Here is a 26,668-nt window from a genome sequence, read left to right as displayed (position 1 = left end):
CCCAGCACCACATATACAGAAAACGGCCAGAAGCGGCGCTGTGGCTCAAGTGGCAGAGTGCTAGCCTTGAGCGGGAAGAAGCCAGGGACAGTGCTCAGGCCCTGAGTCCAAGCCCCAGGACTGGCCAAAAAAAAAGAACATTAGAATTATAAATAAAATGTAGGTGTATTTTGGTTTATATACTTCCTTCACATAGATTAGATTGATTTGCACGGGCAATTCCCCTTGTGACTAAGAAGCTCATTTTTCCTAAGAATACCAGCAGCCACCATGTAGAAATACTTCGAAAATGGCCCCAGAGATTTATACTCTATATCACTTTGAAGAAACTCACAAAACCTATGTGACTTACCCAAGGCCACACAGCCATATTTCAGCACCAGATGCCAGGTGCCAGTGACTCATGCCTCTAATTCTAGCTGCTCAGGAGGCGGAGATCTGAGGACTGTGATGGAAAGATAGCTCCCACCTGAAGAGCTAATGAGATTCTTCTTCAACTAACCAGTGAAAAGCCAGAACTGGAGCTGTTGCTCAAGTGGTAGAGCACCAACTTTGATCAAAAAAGCTAAGAAAGAGTGGGAGGCTCTGAGTTGAAGCCCCAGTACCAGCACATACACACAAGTAATAATAATAATAACAATAGTAACATTTTATGAGCAGAACAAAATATTTGCTTATTTCTCATTAGTGTTGAATATGCAAAAAAGTTGTAAATATAAAAATACTATTACAGTAAAATTTATAAACCTGCTGAGTTTTTAAAATCTCTCTTTACTATCCTATTTTAAAATGCTGTTCCCATTATTACTATATATTCATAAAGATAATTCCCAAAGCAAGATAGTCCTTCATGTTCCCTGAATTAATCTGCTGACTCAGTTACTGTGCTGGAAGCCAGAATCGCCCACAAAGCCAAATTCTCATCATCACTTCTAGCCAGGCTGCAGTTTCCTTCTGCTCCACAAACACCAGCATGCCTGCTTGGCACCTACTTGAAGCTTACCATAAAGAAAACAGTGACTCGTTTCTTTAAAAGCTATCTCTCCTTTAGGACATTTTACATGTTACTAAAAATGAAGCTCAGTCCTGCACATTCCAATATCATGAGACTCAGTTCCTCATGAGATTTCTTTACATTGCTTCAGACAATCTATGGGAAAAAGCAAGCCTCTGTTTTCTATTTCCAGAACATGTCCATTCTTCCTGATGACAATGAATTATTTGTGTGCATGCCCCTCTATTAGACAATTCATCCAAAGCCTGCATTTAGAAATCACACTAAATTGCTAGTTATCTTTTCTCTTCTCAGCTCTTCTCTTAGCCCAACTTATCCTGAGATTTTTCCATCCTTTTTTTTCTCCTGCCTAGATTGAGGTTAATATAGCCAGACCTTTGCCTCATCTTTGTCTATATTGTTCTGTGATTCCTGCAACCTCTCCACTTCCATCTCACAAATGTATTTTTTAGAATCAAAAACTTTATTTACAAAAACGTCCTGCTTACATGAAAAAAATGTCATCTGAATAATATTGTTAAGCCTTTGCGTTGGAATGCTACTTCTTTCTCTCTCCCTTCCATCTTCCCTCCCTTCATTCCTTTCTTCCTCCCTCCCTTCTCTTCCTTATCGCTATGCCTCTCTCTCTTTTCTTTCTTTCTGTGCCAGTTCTGGAACTTGAACCCAGGGCCTGGGCACTGTCTTGGGCTTTTTTGCTTAAAGTTAGCACTGTATCACTTGAGCCACAGCTCTAGCTCTGGGTTTCTTGGTGCTGACTGGGGATAAGATTCTCTTGGACTTTCCTACCCAGTCTGGCTTCAAACAGCAATAACTAGATCTCAGCCTCTTAAGTAGCTAGGATTACAGGCGTGAGACACCAGCACCTGGCTTGGAATATTCTTTCCTATATGTAGGACTTTGACCTAAAAAAAAAACCCCACACTTTAAAGACACACTTGTAAACAGGCATGTTGGGGTAACAATTGAACAGGGGGAGTATGAGAGGATGAACACTTTATATGCATGTGTAAAGACAGAAGAGTAAAACCCATTAAAGTTAAAAGGAAAGGAGGGGAGTAAGAAAGAATAACGGGGTGAGTTTGATCAAATTATTTCATGAAAATGTCACAATTAAGTCTCCTGATGTGATTAACATACACTAATAAAAGAGCGGAGGTGACCTCATTATTGGAAAAAAGTAATAGACAGAAAATAACTAGCCAAGAATTTATATTCATAATCTACCCTGTAAAATTTCACAATAAAATTACTTCATATGTAAATAAGACTTTACCTTTAATAATAAAATATTTATTTAAGGAGAATAAAAGGAAATAGTATTAATCTTACATGTTAATCATAAAAATTGTTTAATTATAGGGAAACAGAGTCATTTTTCCAGCTATTTAAAAATATTTTATCATGCAAAAATCATCATAATTTCCTCTAGCACAATGCTAATATGTTACTTAAGACCAAGTGGTTTTTATTAATCTTACAGGGTGTCTATTTTGCAAGTTATTAAAAAATAATAGCTCTAAAGAAACTCTAAATATATTATTTTAGAAACAATATTTTAAAATACAGCAGGAAGCAACAGAAACTATTGCTCTTTATACATTTTTGGCATAACACTGCCATACAGTTACAGAATTATAAAATAAGGACATTTTAGTACCATACAGATCCAGAGGCTGGTTACAATTTCTACCACACACACATGGTATTGGCACTAACATGCATGGCATTCAGTATATCTTACTGCGATAAGCACAGAGCAACAAGAAGGCCCCATGGCCATTGGAGAGCCAGAGCTCAGTCACAAGTACAACATACATCTGCGTAAGAATCAAATCTATGGGCACTGGTGGCTAATGACTATAATCCTAGCTGTTCAGGAGGCTAAGATTGGAGGATCATGGTTCAAAGCCAGCATAGGCAGGAAAGTCCAGGAGACTCATCTCTAATTAAACTACCAAAAAGCCATAAATGCTGTGGCTTATGTAGTAGAGCTCTAGCCTCTGGTGAAAAAGCCACTGGACAGTGTGAGGCCCAGGGTTCAAGCCTCAGTTTCTGTAACCCCCCACATCCCGCACACTCAATAAAAAATCAGACACATTTTTCTAAACTATCTGAAATACAAAAGATACAATAGGTTTCAACTTGATATAGTGACTAGACTCAGTATGATCTATCTTGTTAGGTAATATAGAAAATAACCCGATATCTTACTTAAGAAACAAGTAAAAGCTGGGCACTGGTGATTCATGCCTGTGATTGTAGCTACCCAGCAGGCTGAGATCTGAGAATCAAAGTTTGAAGCCAGCCCAGGTAGGAAAGATCTGGAAGACTCTTATCTCCAATTAACCAGCAAATGGCCAGAAATGAAGCTGTGGCTCAAGTAATGGAACACCAGCCTTTAGCAAAAAGCTAAGGCAACAGTGCCCAGTCCCTGAACTGAAGCCCCAGTACTGGCACAGAAACACAAAAAAGCACAACAACAAAAAATAGTAAAATCACTTACGATAAAACAAGTAAAGTAGAAAAAAATAAGTTTGTCAAAGGAATGAACACTTTGCTCTTACTTGTTTTTTTTTGAATTGCAATGACACAATTGCTTTTCTGTCAGCTCTTGACAGCATAAGAGACAGAGCCTTCTTTTATAAACCACTCATCACTGAGTGTCTCCTAGAAGCAGCCAGTCCCTCCATTTAACTTTTTGCTAGTAAAATCGCTGTGTGTACACAAAGGAAGTAAACTTGTTGTCTGGTCAGCTGAGCACTTCCATCAGCCTATGAGAGATTTTATCATGGAGCAGGCAGAATTCATGGTTCAAGCAAGGTCTATGCCCACAACAGTCCCTGATTTTCTTGGCACGAATAACTTCTGCTGATCTTTTAAAGCACACCTCTACCACAAAACTTCTCCATACTGTTCTGGCCCTCACACAAACTTATCATTGGTGTATTATTTCTGTGGTTTCTTGTTACTGTTTCCACTCTTTCATCTTACTCTATTTCTTCTTCATATTAAATTACTAAATCTAACAGCAGTGAAAAAAAAACAAAACTTGCTCACTGACCAATGAGTATAGAATTTGAGCATTTCTTAGGCCCAAGTTTCTAACTAATCTCTTTAGTTTATATAAATTTCCTACAAACTCATCTATCTAAATGGAACTATTATCTCCATCATCATTTAAATATTTTCTATAAGGTATTCTGATTTTATTTTTAAAAAGGTTTTTTAGCAAAACAAGTGAGTGTGAATGTTTGGAATGCTTTTATTTGGAATCATTTGTAAGATGTTTATATAGGTGCTTATCAAAGAACAACTAGAAAGAAATTTTGATTAAAGAATAGGGGTAGTAGAATGACATGTGAATATGTTTCCCAAGATTTTTATAAACATATAGCTAAACAGGGTTCTGGTGGCTCATGCCTATGAGCCTAACTACTCAAGAGGCTGAGATCTGAGAATCTTGGTTCAAAGCCAGCCCAGGCAGCAAAGTCCATGAGACTCTCAATCTCCAATTACCCACCAGAAAACCGGAAGTGGAGCTGTGGCTCAAAGTGGTAGAGTGCTAGCCTTGAGCGAAAAAGTTTGGGGACTGTACCTAGGCCCTGAGTTCAAGCCCCATGACCCGAAAAAAGAAAACAAACATAATAGCTACAAGCTGGTCACTAGTGACCTAAGCCTCCCAGTTCAGACAGCTTAGGCAGAAAACTCTGTAGGATTCTTATCTCCAATGAACCAGCAAATACCCAGAAGTAGAACTGTGGATCAAGGGATTGAGTGTCAGCTTTGAGTAAAGTAAGCCAAGGCAGGATTCAAAGCCCCAGTACTAGTACCAAAAAAATATAATAGTTGTAACTTAGATTGCAGATGTCCAGTTGCTCAACTTTCTAAACAATTGTAAAATGGTAATAAATCTCAGCAGAAAACTGGTGTAAATGGATAGAAATTAGAGTTGTGTGTGGAGTTCAATGTGCCTCTCATCCCCAAAAAGATAAAGCAGAGATGGTGGGTATGCTCAAGATCAACACTGTCACGATCCTGGGGCTCTCAGGATCATCAGCCAGTCGAGGGGTGCAGCCCCAGCAGGCTCCACCACCAGAACACATGCTGCTGAAGGTTCTCCACATAGAAACCTTAATTCCATGCAACACACACATTAAGAAACGATTTCTCACAAATAACTGGAACAATAAACTTCACAACAGAATAGGGAAAAACAGATAAAAAGAATACTTTCTCAAATGTAGGGCAAAGGCAAGAGAGTAGCTTTTTAAATGTTTCAGGTAAGCTTACTACATGATAAAAAAAACTCAGTTTCACTCCAGATTTCTCCAAACATCTACTGGAATGAAAAGTTTAATAATTTCTCTAATTCCTTTAATATGATTCTATTTTCTGCATCCATTTGCATCTAAGAACAGGAGGTACAAAACATAAATATTACTAAAGAAGCTTGAAAGTAAACAGTATATCATGTAGCAAACCTAAGAAAGCATAATATGGAAAACAACATAGGTCAATCTTACTTCCTCAGCCTTTTGTCAAATATAATATGTCAAGAATTGGGATCAATTTACTTCTTAACGAAGTCCTAAGTGGCATTTTCTCCAAAATGATAAAGCACCAAAGTAAATTTCATTAAAATAACTGATATTTATGTAAATTTTCTTATGACAAGATTTTACAATGAAGTAAAATTGTAAACTTCTGAAGGAAAACCACACGCATTCATTAAGGCACATCTGGACACCTCTAGGCATTTGTACTTATTATTCATTTCAGTAATAAGAGACTTCTAAAAACACTATGTCTCGGAATCACAATCTGCTGGGTGGGTTGGATAACTAGAAGAAAAGAAGAGGCAGGACAGCACTCGATGTCACCCTAAGTGAACCCACACAAATCTGCTCCTGTGGTAAACACTACGGAGCCCAACACTGAAAGAATGATGAACATTGCTAATAGAGTGCTGCTAATTTCCTGGGTACAATGTGGACTTGGGCCACTTTTCTCTGTAATTGCACCTAATTTGGATGAATCCAGGAGGTCTAAATCCTGGCTGCTTTATATTTTACAACTGCACCCCTCCCCTCTCCCCTCTGTGGAAAAATAAAATACTGGGCACTGGTTATTTGTGTCTATAATCCTAGCTACTCAGAAGGCTGAGATCTGAAGACTGAGGTTCAAAGCCAGCCTGGGAAGGAAAGTCCATAAGACTCTTAGCTCCAATTAACCATCAGAAAAACTGAAAGTGGTGCTGTGGCTTAAAAGTGGTAGACCACTAGCCTTGAGCAAAAGAGCTCGGGGACAGTGCCCAGGCCCTGAGTTTAAGCCTCAGTATTGATACACACAAAAAGGAAATGTTTGATTTAGTTACTTGGTGTGCTATAAACTCAACCATAACTATATTATAAACTTGGGATATTTAACATTTAATCAAATAATCTGTCAGTTCAACTGATTTGTGATCATTTAACATGGGGGCTTTGGTTTGTTAAGTACCACATTTATTTTTTAAATACTACCTCAGATGTAGCACTACACTTCTTTTTCCTTTTTCCTACTTTCACTCAGATTAAAGTATAAAAGCTAGACGCAAAGTAGGTAATTTTATGTGACAAACTAAGAAATATAATGACCATAACAGGTTTTATGGTAGTTTATATGCTTATATCTTTAGCACTTAGCAAAAAATGCTTAGCACTTCCCTAAGTAACTCCTGAGCAGTAGATTTTTTTCTTCTCCTTAAAGATAGGGAAAAAAATGCATTCTCAAAACCTAAAACAAAGTGAAACTACAAAATGATTCTGAACTAATATCTTGCCTTGATTTAGACAAAGCAGGTGTGCGCTCATTTCTATTACAATGCTTTTGAATTTCTAATGAGATTAAGCATGGAAATATATTGGCACAATAATCTTAATGTTAGAAACATCTCTACTGTACAGAAATATAACTTATAATTATATATCACTTCACAGTATTTCGAAGTATTTTCACATATTCTCTCCTTTGAAGTAAATAGGCACAAAATATCAGAAACGCACTAAACTCATAAAGCAAGATAATACCTATGTGCCATGAAATGCAAGTTTGTATTTTTATCAATAATCAGTATAGTATTATTGCAGCCCATGGTACAATAAAAGCGATATATTTGCAAATATTTCATAATGTTTCTAGCTATTTGGCCATGCTTCATTGCATTTTCTGTAACAGCATATGGTAGTTTTAGAAATACAAAACAGCAGAGTCGAAGCCAGAGGGGAGTTCCTATCTAAGACACCCATATGTATATACATAGCTATAGCTCTTGTTTTTGTTTTGTTTTGTTTTTTAAAAAACTATTAAATTTACAAAGTATTCTTAATATAAAAACATTGTAGACACTCCATTTTTTTTAAATCTGCAAAAGCAATAGCATCCTCTAACTGGCTCTCTACTACAACATCCTCTCAGTAGTTATTTACAAATTAAATGTAGGAAACATACTGTCACATACAAATATGCATTAAAAAATAAACACCATTGTGGGAAAAGGCCACTATTTTAGATAGAAGCCAGGGAGTTCTGCCCTGGAGATTAAATATTCTCAAACTAAATGGCACAACCTAACAAAATCCCTACTAAGAAATAATATTTTAACTTTAATATTCTAACTTAAGTGAAATGTTCTCATTTCTAAAAGGTTCTGATATACTACAGGTTCTACAGAATTTAGATTACATTCATTTACTTTAGTATTTGATAACTGATTATTTTAGTATCTGGTCACGTATTTTTAATATTAAATATCCAGAAAGTGGTCTAAAATGTTATCATGGATGCAAACTTGGCATACTCCTACAATTCAGCCTGATTTGAGAATCTACTGTCCCTTAACCATCTGAACACATTTACTGAGATCTAAAAGGACATTGCTATCACACACCCCAAATAACAGGTTCATATTTCTTGCACGTAAAATAGGCATTAAATGTAAACTTGTCACCTCAAATTCCTAATACTGCCAGGTGCTGAAGGCTCATGCCTGTAATCTGAAGCTGAGATCTGAGAATCATGGTTCAAAGCCAGCACAAGCAGAAAAATTCATGACACTTATCTCTAATTAACCACTATAAAGCCAGGATTGAAACTCTAAGTCAAAGTGGTAGATCACCAGCTCTCAGCAAAAAAAGCTAAAGGACAACCCTTAGGCTTTGAGTTCAAGCCTCAATAATGGCAATGCATGAGTACACACACATTCTAACAAAAATTCTAATATTTCACAAAGTAGTCAAAGCACAAAATAATACAGTATAGGAACTAAAAATAATAAAGTATTCTCTATCCACTTATTAGAATAGGATATATAACTTGAATGCTAATAAGATTCATATAAAAATGAGTCCAGCAACTGAATATTTTGGTGTAAATTTTGAAGCAACTAAACTCATAGTTCTAACAGTATACCACATGTATGATTATATGATATGATGTGAAATGGGACATATTAAAATTCTCTGGAGGGTAAAAGTGATTAGGACTTTTCTTAAACAATATTTTTTTCAAAAAGGTCAAGCCAAGTAGTTCATGCTTATAATACTAACAACTCAGATGGCTGAGATCTGAAGATCTCAGGTTCATAGCCAGCTGGAGCATAAAAGTCTCTGTCCAATTAAGCAGAAAAAAGAAAAAAAAACAACCAGAAATGGAAATGTGGTTCCATGGCAGATTGCCAGCCTTAAGTGAAAAAGCCAAGCAAGATCATAAGGCTCTGAGTTAAGCCCAGGAAAAAAGAAAAAGTCAATTCTTTTCTAAAATGAAAATGTTTGTTTATTGTTTTGTGTATATTTGTATGAATGCTTTGGAGTTCTCATCACAGTGTTTCAGAATTAGTTTCTGTGTTCTAACAGTAACTGGCAATACTATTATAAGAAATAGATTTGTTTTTAATCAATATTATATTATGTAACTGTTAGGTACTTACTAGATCTAAATATATATAAATTGTTCTCAATTCCAAAGTGTGACTACTTAAAGATATGTAAATTATATAAACTACTTAAAGAGACATTATGTACCAAGCGACATTAGTAACTTCATAATCCACATAACACCAAGTTATTCATGGCTTAAGGGACTACTGCTTAATGGCAGTGCAAGGAGCAAGCCTCTCAAAGTAATTTCCTTTCTCCTATTGTAATTAATTCCTCAGACATTTGCACCCAGAACCAACTACCCAACTTACATGGGACAGACATAAGAAGCCAAGTCATTTTTCCTTTCTTCCTTCTCTCCTTCCTTCTTTTCCTTCCTATCCTTCCTTTTCCATCATTCCTTTCTTTCCTAATTTTGGACTTTTGCACCAAAATTTGTTTTTAAGCACTTAGAATAGTTCTATTATTTTAAATACAGAAAATGCCTAAAAATCGCACAATTAAAAAAAAAAATCTCTTGTGCTGAGTAAGTGCAAAGCCCTGAGTTCAAACTCCAGTAATACCTTTTAAAAAAGTGAGTCCAGATGCCACTAGTTCTTACTTATAATCCATCTACTTGGGAGGCTGAGATCAGGAGGATTACAGTTCAAAGCCAGCCTGCGCAGAAGTCTGTGCAATTCCATTTTAAGGGAAGGAAGCTAGACAAGAGTGGCAAGTGCCTATGATCCTAGCAACTACAGGAAACCTAAAAGTAGGTAGATCACTGCTTTACAGCTCAGGTGGGAAAGGAAATCCTGCTCTAAAAATAACCAATGATAAACAGGATCGGAAGCATGACTCAGTGTTATTGTGCCAGCCTCACAAGTGTGAGGCCCTGGGTTCAAATCCCAAGCAGCAGCACCACCAAAAAAGAAGAAAAATGCCCTCTCTTCCACTTTGTTATCAATATACAGGAGATCCCACTAGATCCTATAAGTCTGTACTAGAAATGCAGACAGAAACCAACAAAGATGGTGGCTGAAGAGAGCTCAGGAAAAGGAGAGTGGAGACAGCAGGGCTGACAGATGCCAGTGAGGCCAGACCTCCCAAAGACATCCACTTGACTTATCAGAAGCCAGAAGTCAGCCCACTGAGGTGTTGGAATTACAGGATCCAAATTACTTTCTGAACACATCTGGGGTGACTAAACTGTCTCTTCCAGCTTCAAAACTAATCTCAATATCAAACGACAGCATGACTACATAAAATGAAATGATCCTCTTGATTTTCTTCAGAGAGTAGACTGGAGTCTCTCAAGAGTATATTGGATGTATCAGACAGTACATGAGTATTTCTAAACACTGGAAATAGTTTAAAACTTGAAAACTTAAATCCTTAAATCCATTAGAGAATACATTCATTTATTGGATCTGGTCTTAAAACTGCTTGCTAAATATCTAATCCACTGTCATCAAAGATTAAAAAAACACAAATATGACAAAATCACAAATAGAAGGTTAATATTTGAGACATGATTTTCTTTCTGTTCTTTAGAATAAATTTTAGATAGTGATTTCTCCCTCCCCTTAACTTAAACTGGCCCATGGTTTTCTGATAATTCACTGTACTAGTCCTAGGTACCTAGTCCTGGCTACTGGTATCTGCAGGATTTTCAGAGTCTTGACTATGACTTTCACCTTCTTCATCTTTTCCTGAAGGAAATGAACTCTCCTTTTTTTCTGTAGAATTGGTAGCTAGTTGTTCAGGCTGCGAATGTGAATTTTCAGCATTACTGTCCTTGTCTGTGTGTCCTGACCTGGTAGTTTCATTGCTGGATTCAGTGTTGGGCCTGTCTGTTTCTTGCCCAGGCTCTTTTTTTTCTTCCACTGTCTTGCTATTTAAATTAACAGCTGTGGAGGAACTTTTGGAATCCTTGGATTTCTTGTGCATAGAACTTTGACTGTTTTGACTAGAGGCTGCAGGAGGAGGCATTTTCTGGGCTTTGCTTCCCTCTGATTGTTCTTTTCTAGGTGGTCCCCAGATAAAATTCTCTGAAGGCATGTAATGTTTCTGGGCAAACCGTAGGAGCTTTCTTCTTTCTCTTCTGTCTCTAATTGTATAAACAAAATACTCCAGAGCACTCTGTTTAATATTGGGAATTGTATTTTCCACGAGAGCCTCACGAAGAATAAATTTTACAAGAGGAGATTTAAAACTTTCATATCCAAGCTCACCAAGGCTTTTAAGAATACGGGTGATTCTTAAATAGTTATGCTGGGACCTGGAAAAGAGAAGTTTAAATAAAATGAGGAGAAGGAAATCAGTAGAGGAAAAGCAAACTACTAAAAAAAGAAAAAAGTCTTACATAATAGAAGTGCAAGACAAGGAAATATACTTCATAATGTCTTTTTAAAAAGTCATATCAGATACCATTAAGAATGTCAGAATGTAATAAATTCTAAACCCTTACACATCAATGTAATGCCAACCTACTTGAAAGTCAAATATGAACAATAAATTCCCACTTTTTCATTTGTCACATTAGAAATATTTATAAATATATCACCATGGATGTTGAATTATGGCTAGTTTACTAAATGTATTGAGGATATCTGCAGTGTACCTTCTCAAATAATCACAGGGGCAGTTATAAAACAATAGGACTTCTAGGAAGAGTCAGTGAAGCAACATTAACATAACTTTTATTACACTATATTGTTATCTTGTTCTATTTTATGAGTAGTTTCTGTTGTGAATCTTTTCCCATGCTTAATTTGTAAATTATTATACATTATCTATTATTATATATAAGCATCATATATTAATAATTGGTAAATTATGGACATATAGGTAAAAGAATAACTGTATGTGTAGTATTCTGGGACATCTACTTCAGGCATCCACCTAGGTATCTTGTGCACAGATCCCCACGTGTTCGCTGGCGGAACTTGTCCATGTGCAACCCTATCAGTGTATGGTGCCCATCAGAGGTAACCAGGGCTGAACATAAACACATTGGCTAACTGCTGATGTACTCTGTAGGAAAAGGTACTACAAAAGCTGGTTTAAGCTGGGCATGCTTATAATCTTAGATACTCAGAAAGCTGAGATCTTGAGGATCACAGTTTGAAGCTATCCTGGGTAGAAAAGTTTGCTAAACTCTATCTCCAAAATAACCAGGAAAAAGCCAGATGGTGGTGTGGCTCAGGTGGTAGAATGCCAGCCAAGCAAGCAGGAGGCCCTGAGTAAAATCCCTAGTACCATGGAAGAAAAATAAAAGCTAATTTACAGAGGAAACCACTGTACCTGACTAGAATAATTCTGACAAAGGATGCACAACTGGCTTACTTAACAGGTGAGTGTGACCCTAGCAGTCAGTCCCACACTAGAGAGTGAGCTCTAGCTTTGAGAAGCTATGTGGAATTATAATATCTACTGAAGTTCCAGTATCATCCATAAAATGAAAGCAATGGATAACAATTTACTGGACTGTTAAAAAATTGAAGTGAGTGATACATATGCATGAAAAAATAGATGGTATGTAAAACTGCTATGATTATTATAATCATCTAGGGATTTAGTATTGAAAACTACCATGTTTGTAATAGTTCCAACTTAATAACCTAATTTTCTCCCACCCTGGCCATTGTTATCTTTTATTATCCTATCAAGATGAAATCAATCATATTTCTTATGGCCTTGGTTCCATAGACACCTTTTCTCCAGATTATATTAATGTATTTCCCTTTTATTTCAAAACTTAGGAAATTACTTTCCAAATCAATTCTGTAGCAACTCAATTTACTTCTTATCTTATTATGCATGCCCAGATAAACCAGATAAACATATAGATACATATATATATATATATATATCATGTGTTTGTCAACAGCTCAAGGATTTACTTTCCAGTAGTATCATACATCCACAAATGGCACAATGGTGAGTGTGTGCATGTGCACATGTGCGTGGGCATACACTCTGTCTGGTGCTAGAGCTTGAACTCAGGACCAGGACACTATTCCTTAGTATTTTAACTAAAAGCTGTCAGTCTACTACTTGAGCCACAGCTCAACTTTCCCCTTTTTGCTGGTTAATGGAAAATAAGGGTCTCAATGACTTTCTTGCCTTGACTGGCTTTGAACATCTATCCTCAAATCTCAGCCTCCTGAGTAGCTAGGATTATAGACCTGAGCCACTGGCGCCTGGCTAATCAGTACCACATTTTCACTTCCTAAACCTGTGCTTATATCTCATACACCGATTTCTTTGCAAAAATTGTGCACATACCTTCCCTAGCTTCTAAAAGTGCTCACCAAGTACTTACAGATAAGTATCAAATGATCTGGGAAGGAAGGTAAAGTTAGTGGCAAGTTCTTTGAGCTATAAAAAGCTATCCCCTAGTTTTGTACTTTGGTGAACTAGCTTTCACAAAATAAAAGTCTTATGGATTTGGACTAGCCAAATACTGAGAAAGACAAGTCCAACATATTTTTTATTTTAATCACTTTCATCTTTCTGGTGGTTTGCCAAAAAAAAAATATGATCTTAAAGTTTAACATTCTGAGAACCCAAAGGTAAAACGCAGCACTGGTGAGTTTTAGTTTTATAAAAATCTCTATTTTTACTAGAGTTTTAAGACAATATAACTTGGGGAAAGTTATATAATCATGTACCACTATTAGCAATATTGACTTAGCTCTTAACTTTATAGGAGTTAGTATATTCAAAACAGTGACAAAATTCTTAACATCTATAAATATGAGAAAGAAGTGTGGGAAGGCAGAAGGATGTTTGAGGAAAAAATCCTTATATGATGAGCAAATACTGTATTTGTAGCCAGCTCAGTTTCATACAACCAGTCCAAAATGAATGCTTGGGTTAAAGAGAGAAGCTGGGATTCTAGACAGTGACAAAGGAAATAAATAGTGTTGATACTGTCAGGAGACTAGAGATGAGGATAGACTACACTTAAAACAAGAACCAGAAGACAGAAGGCAGAAAACAAAAGCTACAAGGGACTCCCAATATGGCCCAGTCTTGAGCTATAGTTGATAAGTAATCCAAACTAACAAATAAAACTGGATCTCCATCTTACTTGTTGCTCTCTACATTTTTACGTTTATGTCTGAAAATATTTCACTACTTTTAGCATGGTCTCTTATTCCCCTAATGTTATTTCACTTCATTTAAGCTGGCAAAAACATGCTTACATTAAAAAACTCAAGATACAGATTAAAGCATGCCTATGCTATGACATTTAAGAGTTAATCAGAAAAGAATTCAACTGAAAAAGGAAATAGACTATACAGGTTCATATCATCCTACATAATTTGTTAACATCTGGTTAATTAAAAAAAAATGGCAACTAAAATAGAGGAGAACAGAGGAGAAAAGATGTTTCCTGGCAGACTCTAACATAGTTCATCCAGAGCTAGAAAGGGAATGGAAGACATGGGCTGGAGGAAGCAAGAGCAGCTGGGGAGGGATGGGCAGAGGAAGGGGGCTGTTGTTGGTTGCTACCCTCCAGCCAGTAACTCAGTTAAAACCTTCAGAAAAGGCTGTTTCTAGCTAAAAAATCAGAGGTTCTGACAATTAAACCCCAAGGAGAATTTAAGCTGAAAACCATATTTTGTTCATGATTTATTCATTCAACAAAAATGCCTAAACAAGATTGCTATTCCAACCAAAAGGAACACATTGAGGAGGAAGTCTAAACTGATAGAGGTGCTATTATGGCTTTTCCTAAAGTTTACTCTAACCGTCCTTCATATGAACAGAGTTCTTGCTTACACATACAACGTGTGTGTGTGTGTGTGTGTGTGTGTGTGTCTGTGCGCATGCGTATGCGTGTGTACTGGGGCTTGAACTCAGAGCCTAGGTATTGTCCCTTAGCTTTTTCTGCTCAAGACTGGCATTCTACCACTTGTGTCACATCTCTTCCTCTAAACTTTTGGTGGTTAAGGCGGGGCGGGGGAGGGGCAGGGGGAGTAAGAATCTCACAGACTTTCCTGCCTGGGAGGGCTTCCAACCACAATCCTTAGATCTCAGCCGACTGAATAGCTAGGATGGCAGTCAAGAGTCACCACTGCCTGGACATTCTTGACCAGAGCTTTGGAACTGTGATATAATGCTTAGGTAGAAGTACAGATACTTAACATGAATTATAAATTAATGAATCTTCCAGTTAGGATTGCAAAGCTTTAATGCACATTTCTTCAATGTTTTATAGAACAAGTTACCACTTTAGTAACATTGTTTAAGAGAAAGCTCAACATTCATTTTTATACCAAAATAAGGTGAAAATTCTGGAAAAATATCAGGGACTCAAGCAGCTGATGCCACCACTGATAGTTTTTGGCCAAAGAGAAAATGTTTATGTTAGCTTTAAATTATTTTCTCTTAGTACTTGCCCAGTTCAGCTAATTATAATGTACTTTAAAAAGTGCTTCAAAACTGTTGGTTTTATAGTCCAGTACTCATAAGTCACCCTATAATTAAAAAGGAATAATAAAAAAGCCAGTTCACATATAAAGAAAATATTTTAAAAACTAAACTTCAGTTACAAGTACTAATGAAAGTTATAAATATCCAAGTAAAATATAGCTTTAAGAATCTAAATAATGGATCTAATCATATAAAATAATATTTCTAGAAAAAGAATTCCAGAAAATGGAAACAAGATTTTTTTTCCTATTTGTGGTCTTATTTGTTCATTTATCTACCTGGGGGAATGAAGGGGGTACAGAAATGGAGGGACAGTGGGTGAACAAATGCAGCAGTGGTACTCACTAGACACTATGTTGAAATGCTATACATTTGTGGGTAGGAATAGAAGGGAAAAACAGGGAGAGAGAAAGAGGTGACACTGTCCAAAAAGAGATGTACTCCTTACCTGACTTATGGAACAAAACCCCTTTTGTATATCACTTTTACAATACCAATAAAAATTATGTAAAAAATCCAAATAAGCTGGTTTTTTTCTTCACACATTTTAGGATTTATTAGTCAAAAATGGGTTTTTGCTTTTTGCCTCAATGGAAATAGTAAAAATTTTCCCTCTATTTTAGTATGGGCATGTCTCACTTTTATGGAATAATTTTTACACACCAGGGATTTAGTTTATGGGTTCCATCTAGAAGATAAAACACTTGAAAATGTTAGAAGCAGCTTGTACCCCAAGAAGCATATAGCCTGGTCAAGGGGAGAGGAAAAACTATAAAGAGGCAATCACCATAAATTCTGAGAAACATGGCTAATACACAGACAGAGGCCATATGTTGCTGTGACAAACAATTTGAGAAAGAAACAGCTTTGAAGTTGAATATTGGATTTTTTTTACCTAGAATTGCCTTCTTCTCAGTTATTGTTTTGTTTGGTTTTAGGATGTAGAAGAGGGGTTAAAGTGCATTTCAGACTAGCTTTTAAACCCAAACCCCTGGGTCCAACAGCTAGCTGTATCTACTTTCCATAGAGAACTCTGCCCACAGGAAGATGACATCCTAAGGGGCTGGACTTACTCATTCAAATGCTGAAATCTTTCCTGCCAGTTAGCAGCCCGAGCAACATTTCCAGTTTTATCAATCAGTTTTATGCCAAAAAATTCTAGCATCATTTTGTAAGCCAAAAGGAATCTTCGAATTGCTTCTTTTGTTTTTTTGAATTCCTGAGAATGAAAAGAAACAGAAACAGAAAAAGTTCACTGAGATGATTAGTAGTTACCAGGATAAGGTGATGATAATATTATTTAGCCACCTTACTCAAGATGCATTGTACTCATAAACTGACATGTTACATTGAAAACTTCTAATGATAATTAAAAAGTGATAAAAATCAATAAATAAAATGAGCTTACACTACCTCAATTTCATATGTAGTTAATTCTTTAGCATAAAAGTTCAAGCCTTGTTCTCTCAGGGGGAAAAGCCTGTTTATTAAAAAAAAAAATTCTCTATTAACATTGTCTAGAAAACATACACAATAAACAGGGCATGGTTTTGGAAAGAGAGTACAACTGACCATTGAATGTAAGTGTGGTTGCGCTCCAGTTTATCATAATCTCCTTTCCACTTACTTAGAACTTCTTCAATGTAAACTCCTAAAAAGAGAATATTCGGAAAATGAAACAACATTGTAGGAGCATTTTCACATTTGAATCCCATGTTTTACATCAAAACTTAAAAAAGAATTAAAATTGTGCATAAGAATAATGCTCTTAAAAGATGGGGCTGGGAATATGGCCTAGTGGCAAGAGTGCACACCTTGTATACATGAAGCCCTGGGTTCGATTCCCCAGCACCACATATATAGAAAATGGCCAGAAGTGGTGCTGTGGCTCAAGTGGCAGAATACTAGCCTTGAGCAAAAAGAAGCCAGGGACAGCGCTCAGGCCCTGAGTCCAAGCCCCAGGATTGGCAAAAAAACAACAACAAAAAACCTAATTTAAAAATAGTAAGGGCCACGTCAAATCACAGAATATTCTATTGGCCAATGTATTTCAAAGCACAAGTGAGCAAACTATGGCTTGCCAGCTATTTTGTAAAGTTTTATTGGAACTCAGCTGTTCACATGCATTTATGTCATTGTCAGTAGCTGCCTTTTACAAGAGCAGTTGGATAGTTGCAATAATTACTGTTACACAAAATTCTTAACTATTTACTATCTGCCCATGTATAGAACTTTGTGTATGCATGCTCGCACAAGTGTGTGTATGCCACTATGGTACTGAAATTTGAACTTAGGGCTCTCACACTCTTTCTCATGGCTGGTTCTCCTATTTCCATTTCCTCTCTGTTCATGCAAAGAGAAATTATTCCAAGTAGTGTGTGTGTATTGTATGTACTACAGAGAAAAGGTGTGAGCTGGTGTCATTCATATAACTCACTAGAGTAACATTTTATGTGACCTCATCTAAAATATCTGACTCTTGCCAATCTTACAAAATTTAAAAATATTATTTAATAAAGAATATAAAAATGTAACGTATTGCTTAAACTTGGTACTTAAAATTATTACTTCAAAAATAAATTCATTGTCAAGAGCCAATGGCTCATTTCTGTAATCCTAGCTACTAGAGAGGTTGAGATCTGAGGATCATGGTTTGAAGTCAGCCTCAGCAGGAAAGTCCATAAAACTCTTATTTCTAATGAGCCACCAAAAAATGCTGAAAGTGGAGCTGCAACTCAAGGTAGAACAGTAGCTTTGAATGAAAAAGCTGAGAGACAGCACTCAGGTCCTGAATTCAAGCTCCAGGACTTACTGACGACCGACTGACTGACGACCCACTAACTGAATAAATAAATAAGTTAATTAATTAATTAACTACTACAAATTAAAAAAAATAGAATTAAATAGCATCATGAGTTCACATTTATTTATTTTTTTTTTAATTTATTTATTTTTTTTTTTGGCCAGTCCTGGGCTTTGGACTCAGGGCCTGAGCACTGTCCCTGGCTTCCTTTTTGCTCAAGGCTAGCACTCTGCCACTTGAGCCACAGCGCCATTTCTGGCCATTTTCTGTATATGTGGTGCTGGGGAATCGAACCCAGGGCCTCATGTATACGAGGCAAGCTCTCTTGCCACTAGGCCATATCCCCAGCCCCAATGAGTTCACATTTTTAATACATGCAGGCATTCCTTGAGCTAGATTTTATGAAGCTTAAATCAGAAATAGATGAATGCTCTATTGCTACATTTCTTCAAAAGATTTTCTTACATTCAAGCCCAATAATAATAATAATAATAAAACTAGCAGTTTAATTAACATATTTTCCCTGGTTAACAAAATGTGTATTTCTAGCTCGGTACAGTTGCACACGCCTAGATCCTTAGCTACTCAGGAGATTGAGATCTGAAGACCATGGTTCGAAGCCAGCTGGGCAGGGAAATTCTTAAGAAATTCTTAAGGGAAATTCTTATCTCCGATTATCCATCAAAAGGAAGCCGGAAGTGGAGCTGTAAGTCAAGTGGCAGAGTGTGGCCTTGAGCCAAAAAGCTGAGGGACAGTTCCTAGGCCCTGTGCAATACCAGTACTGTCTCTTATTCTCTCTCTCTCTTATACACACACACACACACACACACACACACACACACACACACACACACACACACACACACACAGGGCCCTCATTCCATGACTCACACTGTTGTAAATTTGCCTCTATTTGTATTGAGAGGAAGAGGAAAAATAAAAAACACCTGGACAACTGATGCAGAAAACAGCAGCAATGGCTTTGCTGCTTTGACCTTTTGACAGTGTGCCACAACAAAATATGGGATTTGGTGGTAAGATTCCTACAATCATTGCCTCTTCTCACTGCGCCTTAGAAAAGATTTATGAGGAGTCGTGAGAGAGACATGTTTATTTGGCAAAAACAGAACTCTACTGTGACCTCTTTCCACAATCCTGAAACACTCAGGGGAACTAGTACAGCTTGCTAAATCCTGTTGTTTTGTTATTCATTGTTTGTTTGCTTTTGTGCCGGTACTAGGTCTTGAACTCAGGGCTCCGTACTCTTGCTTGGTATTTTTGCTCAAGGCTGGCATTCTAAAACATGACCCACACCTCCAATTCCAGCTTTTTGCTGGTTAATTGAAGATAAAAGTTTCCATCTGTGCTGGTTTTAAACCAAGATCTTCAGCTCTCAGCTAGGATTACAGCTAAAGCCCTAATTCTTAAAAGTAACCAGAAAAAGAATTCCAAATACACATAACACTTTCACTCATGTTCTAAATAATTTCTAGGTATGGCATACTGTAAAACACAGTGGACCTTCGAGCCTAGATCCAAGTCTACATCCCAATGAGTAGGCCAGCAAGCCAATCATTTAGGCTTTAAATCCCAATGAGCTCATCTTTAAATGAGATACTAGAGTACTATCATCTCCTAAATCCTTTATAATCAAACATTTTATGCTTTTTAAAATTCCCTTTTGTGCTTAGACAACACATATACTAAAACTGGACCAATACAGAGAAGATTAGCACAGCCCCTGCGCAAGGATGACACACAAGTTTGTTAAGCGTCCATATATTTTTTAAAAATTATTTCTTCTCTGCACACACACACACACACACACACACACACACACAGACATTGGCCCTCCTACTCTTCAGGTAACAGCAGTGGTATAAAGGTGGTAGGAAACTATCACTAATCAAGAGTCATTTCTCAAGAATTTCACATGCATGTCCACAATTCCAGAGCCTACCATTCTAGGGACACATTTGACTGTATGGCAGTCTAATGAACAAATACAGTATGACCATACTAACCATGGAAGAGACAAAAAACACTCATGAATGATATTATGTAAAGTTTGCTTTTTACCAACATAGCAGATTACTCACCATCTGGCTTAAATGGAATTTTATTCTTATAAAAACGAAGATTGCTCAAGTCATTTTGATAGCGGATATCTTTGAAGTTCTGCTAAAGAAAAAAAAAATCTGTAATATACAGAATGTTTATTTGAAAAAAGATCAGGTTTTCTCCTGGGTACCATAAAATTAGCAAAACAGAAGGAAAATATTTCATAATTTATAGGAAACAACATTCTGAACTCTTACTGGGTACTGATGTCGGTATTTATACAAATCTCTCGCAGCATAAAAACTTCTCTTTGGTTTGGCAGTCCCTTCTGTGGAATCGCCAGCCTAGAACAAAAAGTGAAACTTTACATGCAGAATTTCTCTCAGAAATTTCCAGAACAAACCTAAAATAACGAACATGGATAAAGAAACCTCAAATATCATCAACCTGCCAAAACCAATGGAAATATTATAAAGGTCTTTCCAGCAATATCACAGTGCAACATATGCTGGCATTCTATTTCTCTTATTTACACCAAAAACTTTGGTCTTGGAGTATGTTAGTGAATAATCAACTTTACTGTTCATCAAATTCCTTTTGATATCCATCATAAATAGAACATAAAATAAATTCAAAAGACAGTTTATCAGATGTTATACATGGGTCCTATAGAATGCTTTAGAGCTGGGCATCGTGGTTGACACTGGCAATCCTAGCTATTCAGGAAGCTGAGATCCCTCTCAGTTCAAAGCTAGCCTGGGTAGAAAAGTCTGTGAGCCTCTTATCTCCAATTAATCAACAAAAGCTAGAAGTGGAGGTGTGGCTCAAATGGCAGAGGGCCTTGAATGAATAAAGCTGAGCAAGAGTACAAGGCCTTAAGTTCAAGCCACAGTAGCAGCACACACACAGACACACAAATAGAATACTTCATATAATACTAAAAGTTGTTTAGATGACAAATTAATTCTATAAAGGTAACTGTGATTAAGGATACATTTAGCTGCACTTGGAATTCAAACAATATTTATGAAGGAGAAAAAGAAAAGGATTTTTAAAACAAACTAAATAGCCAGGCCCCAGTGGCTACTCAGGATGCTGAGATCTGAGGATATTGGTTCAAAGGCAGCCTGGGCAGGAATGTCTATGAGAATTTTAGCTCAAATTAACCACACACACACACACACACACACACACACACACACACACACACACAGCCAGAAGTAGATCTGTGGCTCAAGTAGTACAACTCTACACTTGAGCACAAAAAACTCAGGACCAGCGCCTAGGCTCTGAATTCAAGTCCCAAGACCAAAAAACACCCCTAAACAAACTAAATAACTTTTTAAACACTATCCTTTATAGCACCATAGCAAGTACACAAAAGCAAAAATACTCATCTATCCATTCAATTATGATATAAAGTGACATAAATCAGCAACTTAAAATACATATGTGGCTGGGAATATGGCCTAGTGGTAAAGTTCTCGCCTTGTATACATGAAGCCCTAAGTTCGATTCCTCAGCACCACATATATAGAAAACAGCCAGAAGTGGTGCTGTGGCTCAAGAGTTGAGTACTAGCCTTAAGCAAAAAGAAGCCAGGGACAGTGCTTAGGCCCTGAGTCCACACCCCAGGACTGGCAACAAAAACAAAAACAAATGAAATACATATGTACATAAAATGTATGTATCTATTTGTATATGTATACTTATGTATTTAAGTTTTACATGTTTAAAGTACATACAGGAGGGAGGGGGGTATGAGGGACAAGGTAAGAAACAGTACAAGAAATGTATCCAATGCCTAACGTATGAAACTGTAACCTCTCTGTACATCAGTTTGATAATAAAAATTTGAAAAAAAGAAAAAGAAATAGAAGAACAATAAAAAAATTTAAAATAAAGTACATATACATATATATGTGTGTACATACATGTATACATACACACATAAAGCAATGAAAAGTTCTCACATGGAATCAACATCAGATCGAAATAATTTATATGTGATAGTTGACTAGCACTGTTTACATCCTAAACCAAATTCCCACCACCATGATGTCATTTTTTTCATGACTAAGATACAAATTTGCATTCTCTAACTCTATATGCTCTTTTTTTTCCTTCTGAAATAATTTATTATCATCTATGTGGCAAAAATAAGGATTGGAATGGATACAGTTGAATGTCCCAAAGTTTATGCCTTCAGTTTTGTTGTATTAATTCTTCTTAAGAGCAATAACAAAACACTGGTGTTATGCGATTCCTTTGCTAGCCGTTCTATTAAATTCTTGATCTTTAGAATAAATTTCAAACATTTTATCACCACATTAAAAGAAGATTTGTGTCACTGAATCCTCCTCTCTCCACCCCCTCTCTCTCTCCCTCTCCCTCTCTCTCACCTTTCTACAGTATTAGGGCTTGAATGCAGGGCCTTTTTTTGCTTTTCCGTTCATGGCTGGCACTTTACCACATCATCCACCTCTCTCACTTCTTGCTGGTTAATTGGAAATCAGAGTTTTGCAGATTTATCTTCCCTGATTGGCTCTGAAACTCTGTCCTTAGATCTTGAATGTGAGCTACCTGGGCATCTGGCTTCCTTTTTCCCTGGTGATTGGCTTGTTATCTTTAAGTTCTAACTCTATATACTCTTATCATGCATTATAAAGTGCTTTGTGTCCAGTGCCAAGCAGGACAATAAGACTGTTCAGCATGCTAAGACTACACTGTTTAGACTTTAATATTGATTAAGAAATTTTCCCTGAATCTTTTATCATCTTCTACCCTTTATCTGTGTTGACAAACTGGCATCTCTGAAGCAATTTTCACACATTTTGGCAATGGTGTGATGCTCATTCTTACTACAAGTACAGAGATACTTAGCACCAAATCCTCCAATGCTTAACATTAGTTACTCTGTCATGTTACATAAACAAGCAAAAGTTTCAGTTCTGGCCCTTGCCACATGTTTCAAAATAGCTCTTCCTAGCAAGTCTCTGAATCTATTTATTGTGAGTACAACTATATGACTCATCAACCTCCATTTGTGTAGAAATGCACTTTCCCATTTACAAAGCACTTACATGTATATTGTTTTACTTGATTCAGACAACATACTTATTCGTGCTTCCAACTCAGGAGCAAGGTAACTGAGGTTTAGAAAAGCTGAGCAAGATTCAGAGCTCAGTGCCAGTACGATAACTAGCTAGCTTCTGAGTCCAACTAGTCTGGTCTGAATCAATTCCAGTCCCAGTAACAGTGACAGACATTTAGAAACCTTGGTTTCCATGACTCAGGATCAACAGCCCAAGACAGATTCAAGAGATGATGATGAGTCTAAATTCTGCTAGTTACTATTTGTGAGGCCTTATGCAAAGTACCGGAATCATAGTTTTATTATTATGGAATAGAGATGTAGACTTCCATCCAACCTGTTTTCAGGGGTTATCTCGGGAGTAACTGCATGTTATAACCTCCAAATTTAGCAACCTGCTACCACCTGTCTCTGCTCCTTCAACTTTTTATTATTTTCCTTTAACTTTATCTTGACCTTCTTCATCTGCTCAACCAAGTATTTTATTCCTTAAAATACCATTCTTGTTTTATGAATCACCAAAATTCCCTATTTCTGAGCCACTCCCCTTAGCAAACAAATACACAGTGGTAAATTCAGTCTTTAAGTATACATCTGCCTTGACCCAAAATCCACCCCAATTACAAATCCCTGTCTCTGCTCAAACTAGCACCAAGGAATTTCTCACTCTTCCTCTCTCCTTCTCCTCTTCCAACCTTTTCCCAGGAGCCAGCACAATAGGATGCTGGCCTCTGCATTCCAGGCTCCTAGGAAGATATATCTCCTCCATCTCAACAATCAATCCTCAACATTCCTCTCAGGCAACAGAGATCTCCCAACAACATTGGGCCTTTCCTGAGACGTGGTTATTACAGTTTGGCTTTCAGAATACCACACTCTCCTGGTTTACTTCTTGACTCATTGGTTGTTAAGTCTCCATTTCTGGCTCCTTCTCCTCTTCACACCATCTGAACAGAGGAGTAACCAGTGCTTAATTCCATTCATGACCTCTCCTGACCTCTTATCGTCTCAGAACATTAAATAACATGGATCCTAAATGCTGACAATTCCAGTCCTGGATTACACCTCTATTTATAGACATCATCAAGTACTCAACAATTCTACCTGGATGTCAAACAGGATTTCATCTCTAGAACTGCTGTCTCTCTATACATCTTCATGTCAGTAAATGATACCATTACTTGCCTGTTACTCAATGGAATGAGGATCACAGAAAATCTGGAATATACTTTAAATGTAGCTCCAGTAATACTTGCAAACAGATTATAAAGAGTAGGGAACTGATGGGGATAATAGTCAAAATGCAGAATCAGCCTGGCCTCTGTTGCCATAAATTCTAGCTATATTGGAGGTAGAGGCTGTGGCCTAAGTATCACAGCTCAAAGCCAACCTGGTCAGAAAAATGAGACCCAACTCCAATTAACCAGCAAATAGCTGCAAGAAAACCTATGGCTCAAGCTACAGAGCACCAGTCAGAGCAAAAAAGATAACGGATGGTGCCCAGGGCCCGAGTTCAAGCCCGAGTACCAGCATGTGAGGAAGGGAGCACGTACACACACAAGATCAAAAAGTAGATCTGTTTAAAAGTTATATGGTCATACTAAAATAAGTAGCCATTAAAGACAAGTGGGAGAGAGACAGTTTACTAAGGTCGTAATTAACTAACTGAAACAGTAATGATGAATGAATGAAACACGAATTGAAACACACAGCTATAAGACTGGCATTAGTTGGATGAGTCTTAGCTGGTGCTTTTTGAAATCACAAACTTGCTTCAAAGGCCAGTGAATTAGAGGAATGTAAGGGGAAACACTGAATATAGCATGCAATGTTTTTTAGTGGTGGATTTTGCAGTGCAACAATGAGAGCTCAGCAAATCAGGGGACAGGAGGCCATAGGAGTTCTCAAGATTCCAAGAGGTCCCAGGCTGTGACTTCTGTGACAGACAGATTTGATTTCCCAAGGGACTTCAAGATCAATAGGATTTCATTAGATTCATTTCTTTCCCTTTAGGACCTGAGCAGGTTTCTTTCTCCATAGCCTTAGCTTTCTCAAAAATGGAAATTAAAAACAGCAAACCCTCACCTTGCACAGTTCATTTTAATCGCACACTTAACTAGAGCCTGAACTTACTCTTCGGCCTTTCTGATTCTTGAGCATGCGCTGGAGTATGTGGGTGGTTTCCCTAAAACCTGAGGCCACACTGCACTTTCCTCTGGGTTTCCCCAACTCTCACCCCTCCCCCTGCCGTCCAACCCATAACTGATAGAGAAGGCTTTGTGGAAAAAGCCCAAATAGGAAATACTAGGCACTCTTCTTCCGTTTTAAAGTTTCTGGTTATTTTCAGTCCCTCCAAGAGGCAGGGAGGCCATCTATCTCTTCGCTAACCTCCCTTCCAAACTGTGTGGGTCAAATGATTTAGGCACTGTTTGAATCAACAAGTCTTCTGGGTGAAATAAGACTTTTGCTGAGTGAGCGGGTGAGAGGCCTCGCGTGGGTGGGATGGGGGCTCGTGGCTCTGCAACTTGGGACAGGGAGACACGCTATGGGAAAGACCTCGGGCTGCATAGCAATGGCAAGACGGGATGATTCGGAATATGGGCAGATATTTTGTTAAAGCAGGAAAAGGCGCTTGGACGAGTCCTTCCAATCCCCTATTTTTAGACAGCTTCCTCCCACCCTTCTTCGCACCCGCCAGCTGCGCTGCAGAGGCAATGCAAACACCTATTGGAGTGGGATTTGGCCTCGAGGGACTTCGCTCCGTGTCCGCCGCCAGGCCCCAGGCCGGCCCGGGGCTCTCGGCCACCGCAGGCCCCCGGGGGGCCAGCTCCGGGCCGGTGAGCGCAGACCCGCGGCCGCTCAGCACCCCGCCTTCCGCACAGCCCCGAACCCGCCCGAGGCCCGCGGCGTTGCCTACCTGCTCGGCGCCCGCCGCCTCGGCGTCCTGGGAGCGCGCGGGACTGGCGCGGGGCTGCCCGCCGGCTCGCTCCGGAGACTGTGCGGGCGGATCAGGCTCCCGCTCCGGGCCCTCGCTGCTGCCGCCGCCCGGCCCCAGCTCCTCGGGCTCGGACTCCGGCTCCGAGTCCGTCTGCCAGGTGGAGTCACAGTCCTCCACGGTGGTGGGCTCGCGGAAGCTGACCCCGCCCAGCAGGTTGCCCATTGAAGAGGCTGCAGGGCGCGGGCTGCGGGGCTTCAGCAGGCGCTAGGGCCCGGGCATGGCCGCGCGGCCGGGGCGCAGGACGACCGCCTCCCGCGCCCGCCCGCCCGCCAGGCTGGGTCTCACTCAGCTCCAGGCGCCTCCGCCGGGCACAGTGGCGGGGAGGAGCCCGCCGCCCCGGGACTGCCGCCGCACG

General features: G+C 38.3%; 1 protein-coding gene, 2 long non-coding RNA genes and 1 other non-coding gene across 5 annotated transcripts in view; 2 read left to right on the top strand and 2 right to left on the bottom strand.

The window, feature by feature from the left end:
• LOC125357171 overlaps positions 1–9,861 on the bottom strand; it is a 17,476-nt gene extending 7,615 nt beyond the window's left edge. Inside the window, exon 1 of the long non-coding RNA XR_007212077.1 lies at positions 7,845–9,861. This is a non-coding gene — a long non-coding RNA (uncharacterized LOC125357171). The remainder of the gene's footprint in view (positions 1–7,844) is intronic.
• On the top strand, positions 3,924–22,865 carry LOC125357172. The gene is made up of 4 exons (XR_007212078.1): positions 3,924–4,046; positions 4,555–4,556; positions 11,500–11,509; positions 22,855–22,865. It is a non-coding gene; the product is annotated as an uncharacterized LOC125357172 (long non-coding RNA).
• Ogfrl1 (opioid growth factor receptor like 1) lies at positions 9,887–26,668 on the bottom strand. 2 transcript variants are annotated; one of them, XM_048353900.1, is made up of 7 exons: positions 26,233–26,668; positions 20,479–20,565; positions 20,260–20,341; positions 16,930–17,008; positions 16,771–16,837; positions 16,431–16,576; positions 9,887–11,191 (listed from the first exon to the last, which is right to left on the bottom strand). In XM_048353900.1, exons 1-7 carry the CDS (start codon positions 26,473–26,475, stop codon positions 10,552–10,554), a joined length of 1,344 nt encoding a protein of 447 aa, XP_048209857.1. In that variant the 5' UTR covers positions 26,476–26,668; the 3' UTR covers positions 9,887–10,551. The 2 variants fall into 2 exon arrangements, with proteins under 2 accessions (XP_048209857.1, XP_048209858.1); XM_048353901.1 differs by having other exon boundaries at positions 20,260–20,338.
• LOC125357835 lies at positions 19,844–19,946 on the top strand. The gene has a single exon (XR_007212227.1). It is a non-coding gene; the product is annotated as a U6 spliceosomal RNA (small nuclear RNA).

Source organism: Perognathus longimembris, chromosome 9 (genome assembly GCF_023159225.1).
Source record: "Perognathus longimembris pacificus isolate PPM17 chromosome 9, ASM2315922v1, whole genome shotgun sequence".
Lineage (NCBI taxonomy): Eukaryota > Metazoa > Chordata > Mammalia > Rodentia > Heteromyidae > Perognathus > Perognathus longimembris.
The sequence above is the reverse complement of the archived record's forward strand: the minus strand, read 5'-3'. Positions and strand labels throughout refer to the sequence as shown.

What these genes read in the sequence shown, in the direction of transcription:
- Ogfrl1 (XM_048353900.1), bottom strand. Translation starts at nt 26,475, where the DNA reads ATGGGCAACCTGCTGGGCGGGGTCAGCTTCCGCGAGCCCACCACCGTG. An exon ending in AATTCCATTTAAGCCAGATG is followed by an intron (nt 17,009 to 20,259) that starts GTGAGTAATCTG and finishes TTCTCTTTTTAG; the next exon opens with GAGTTTACATTGAAGAAGTT. An exon ending in TAACTACATATGAAATTGAG is followed by an intron (nt 16,577 to 16,770) that starts GTAGTGTAAGCT and finishes TTTCATTCTCAG; the next exon opens with GAATTCAAAAAAACAAAAGA.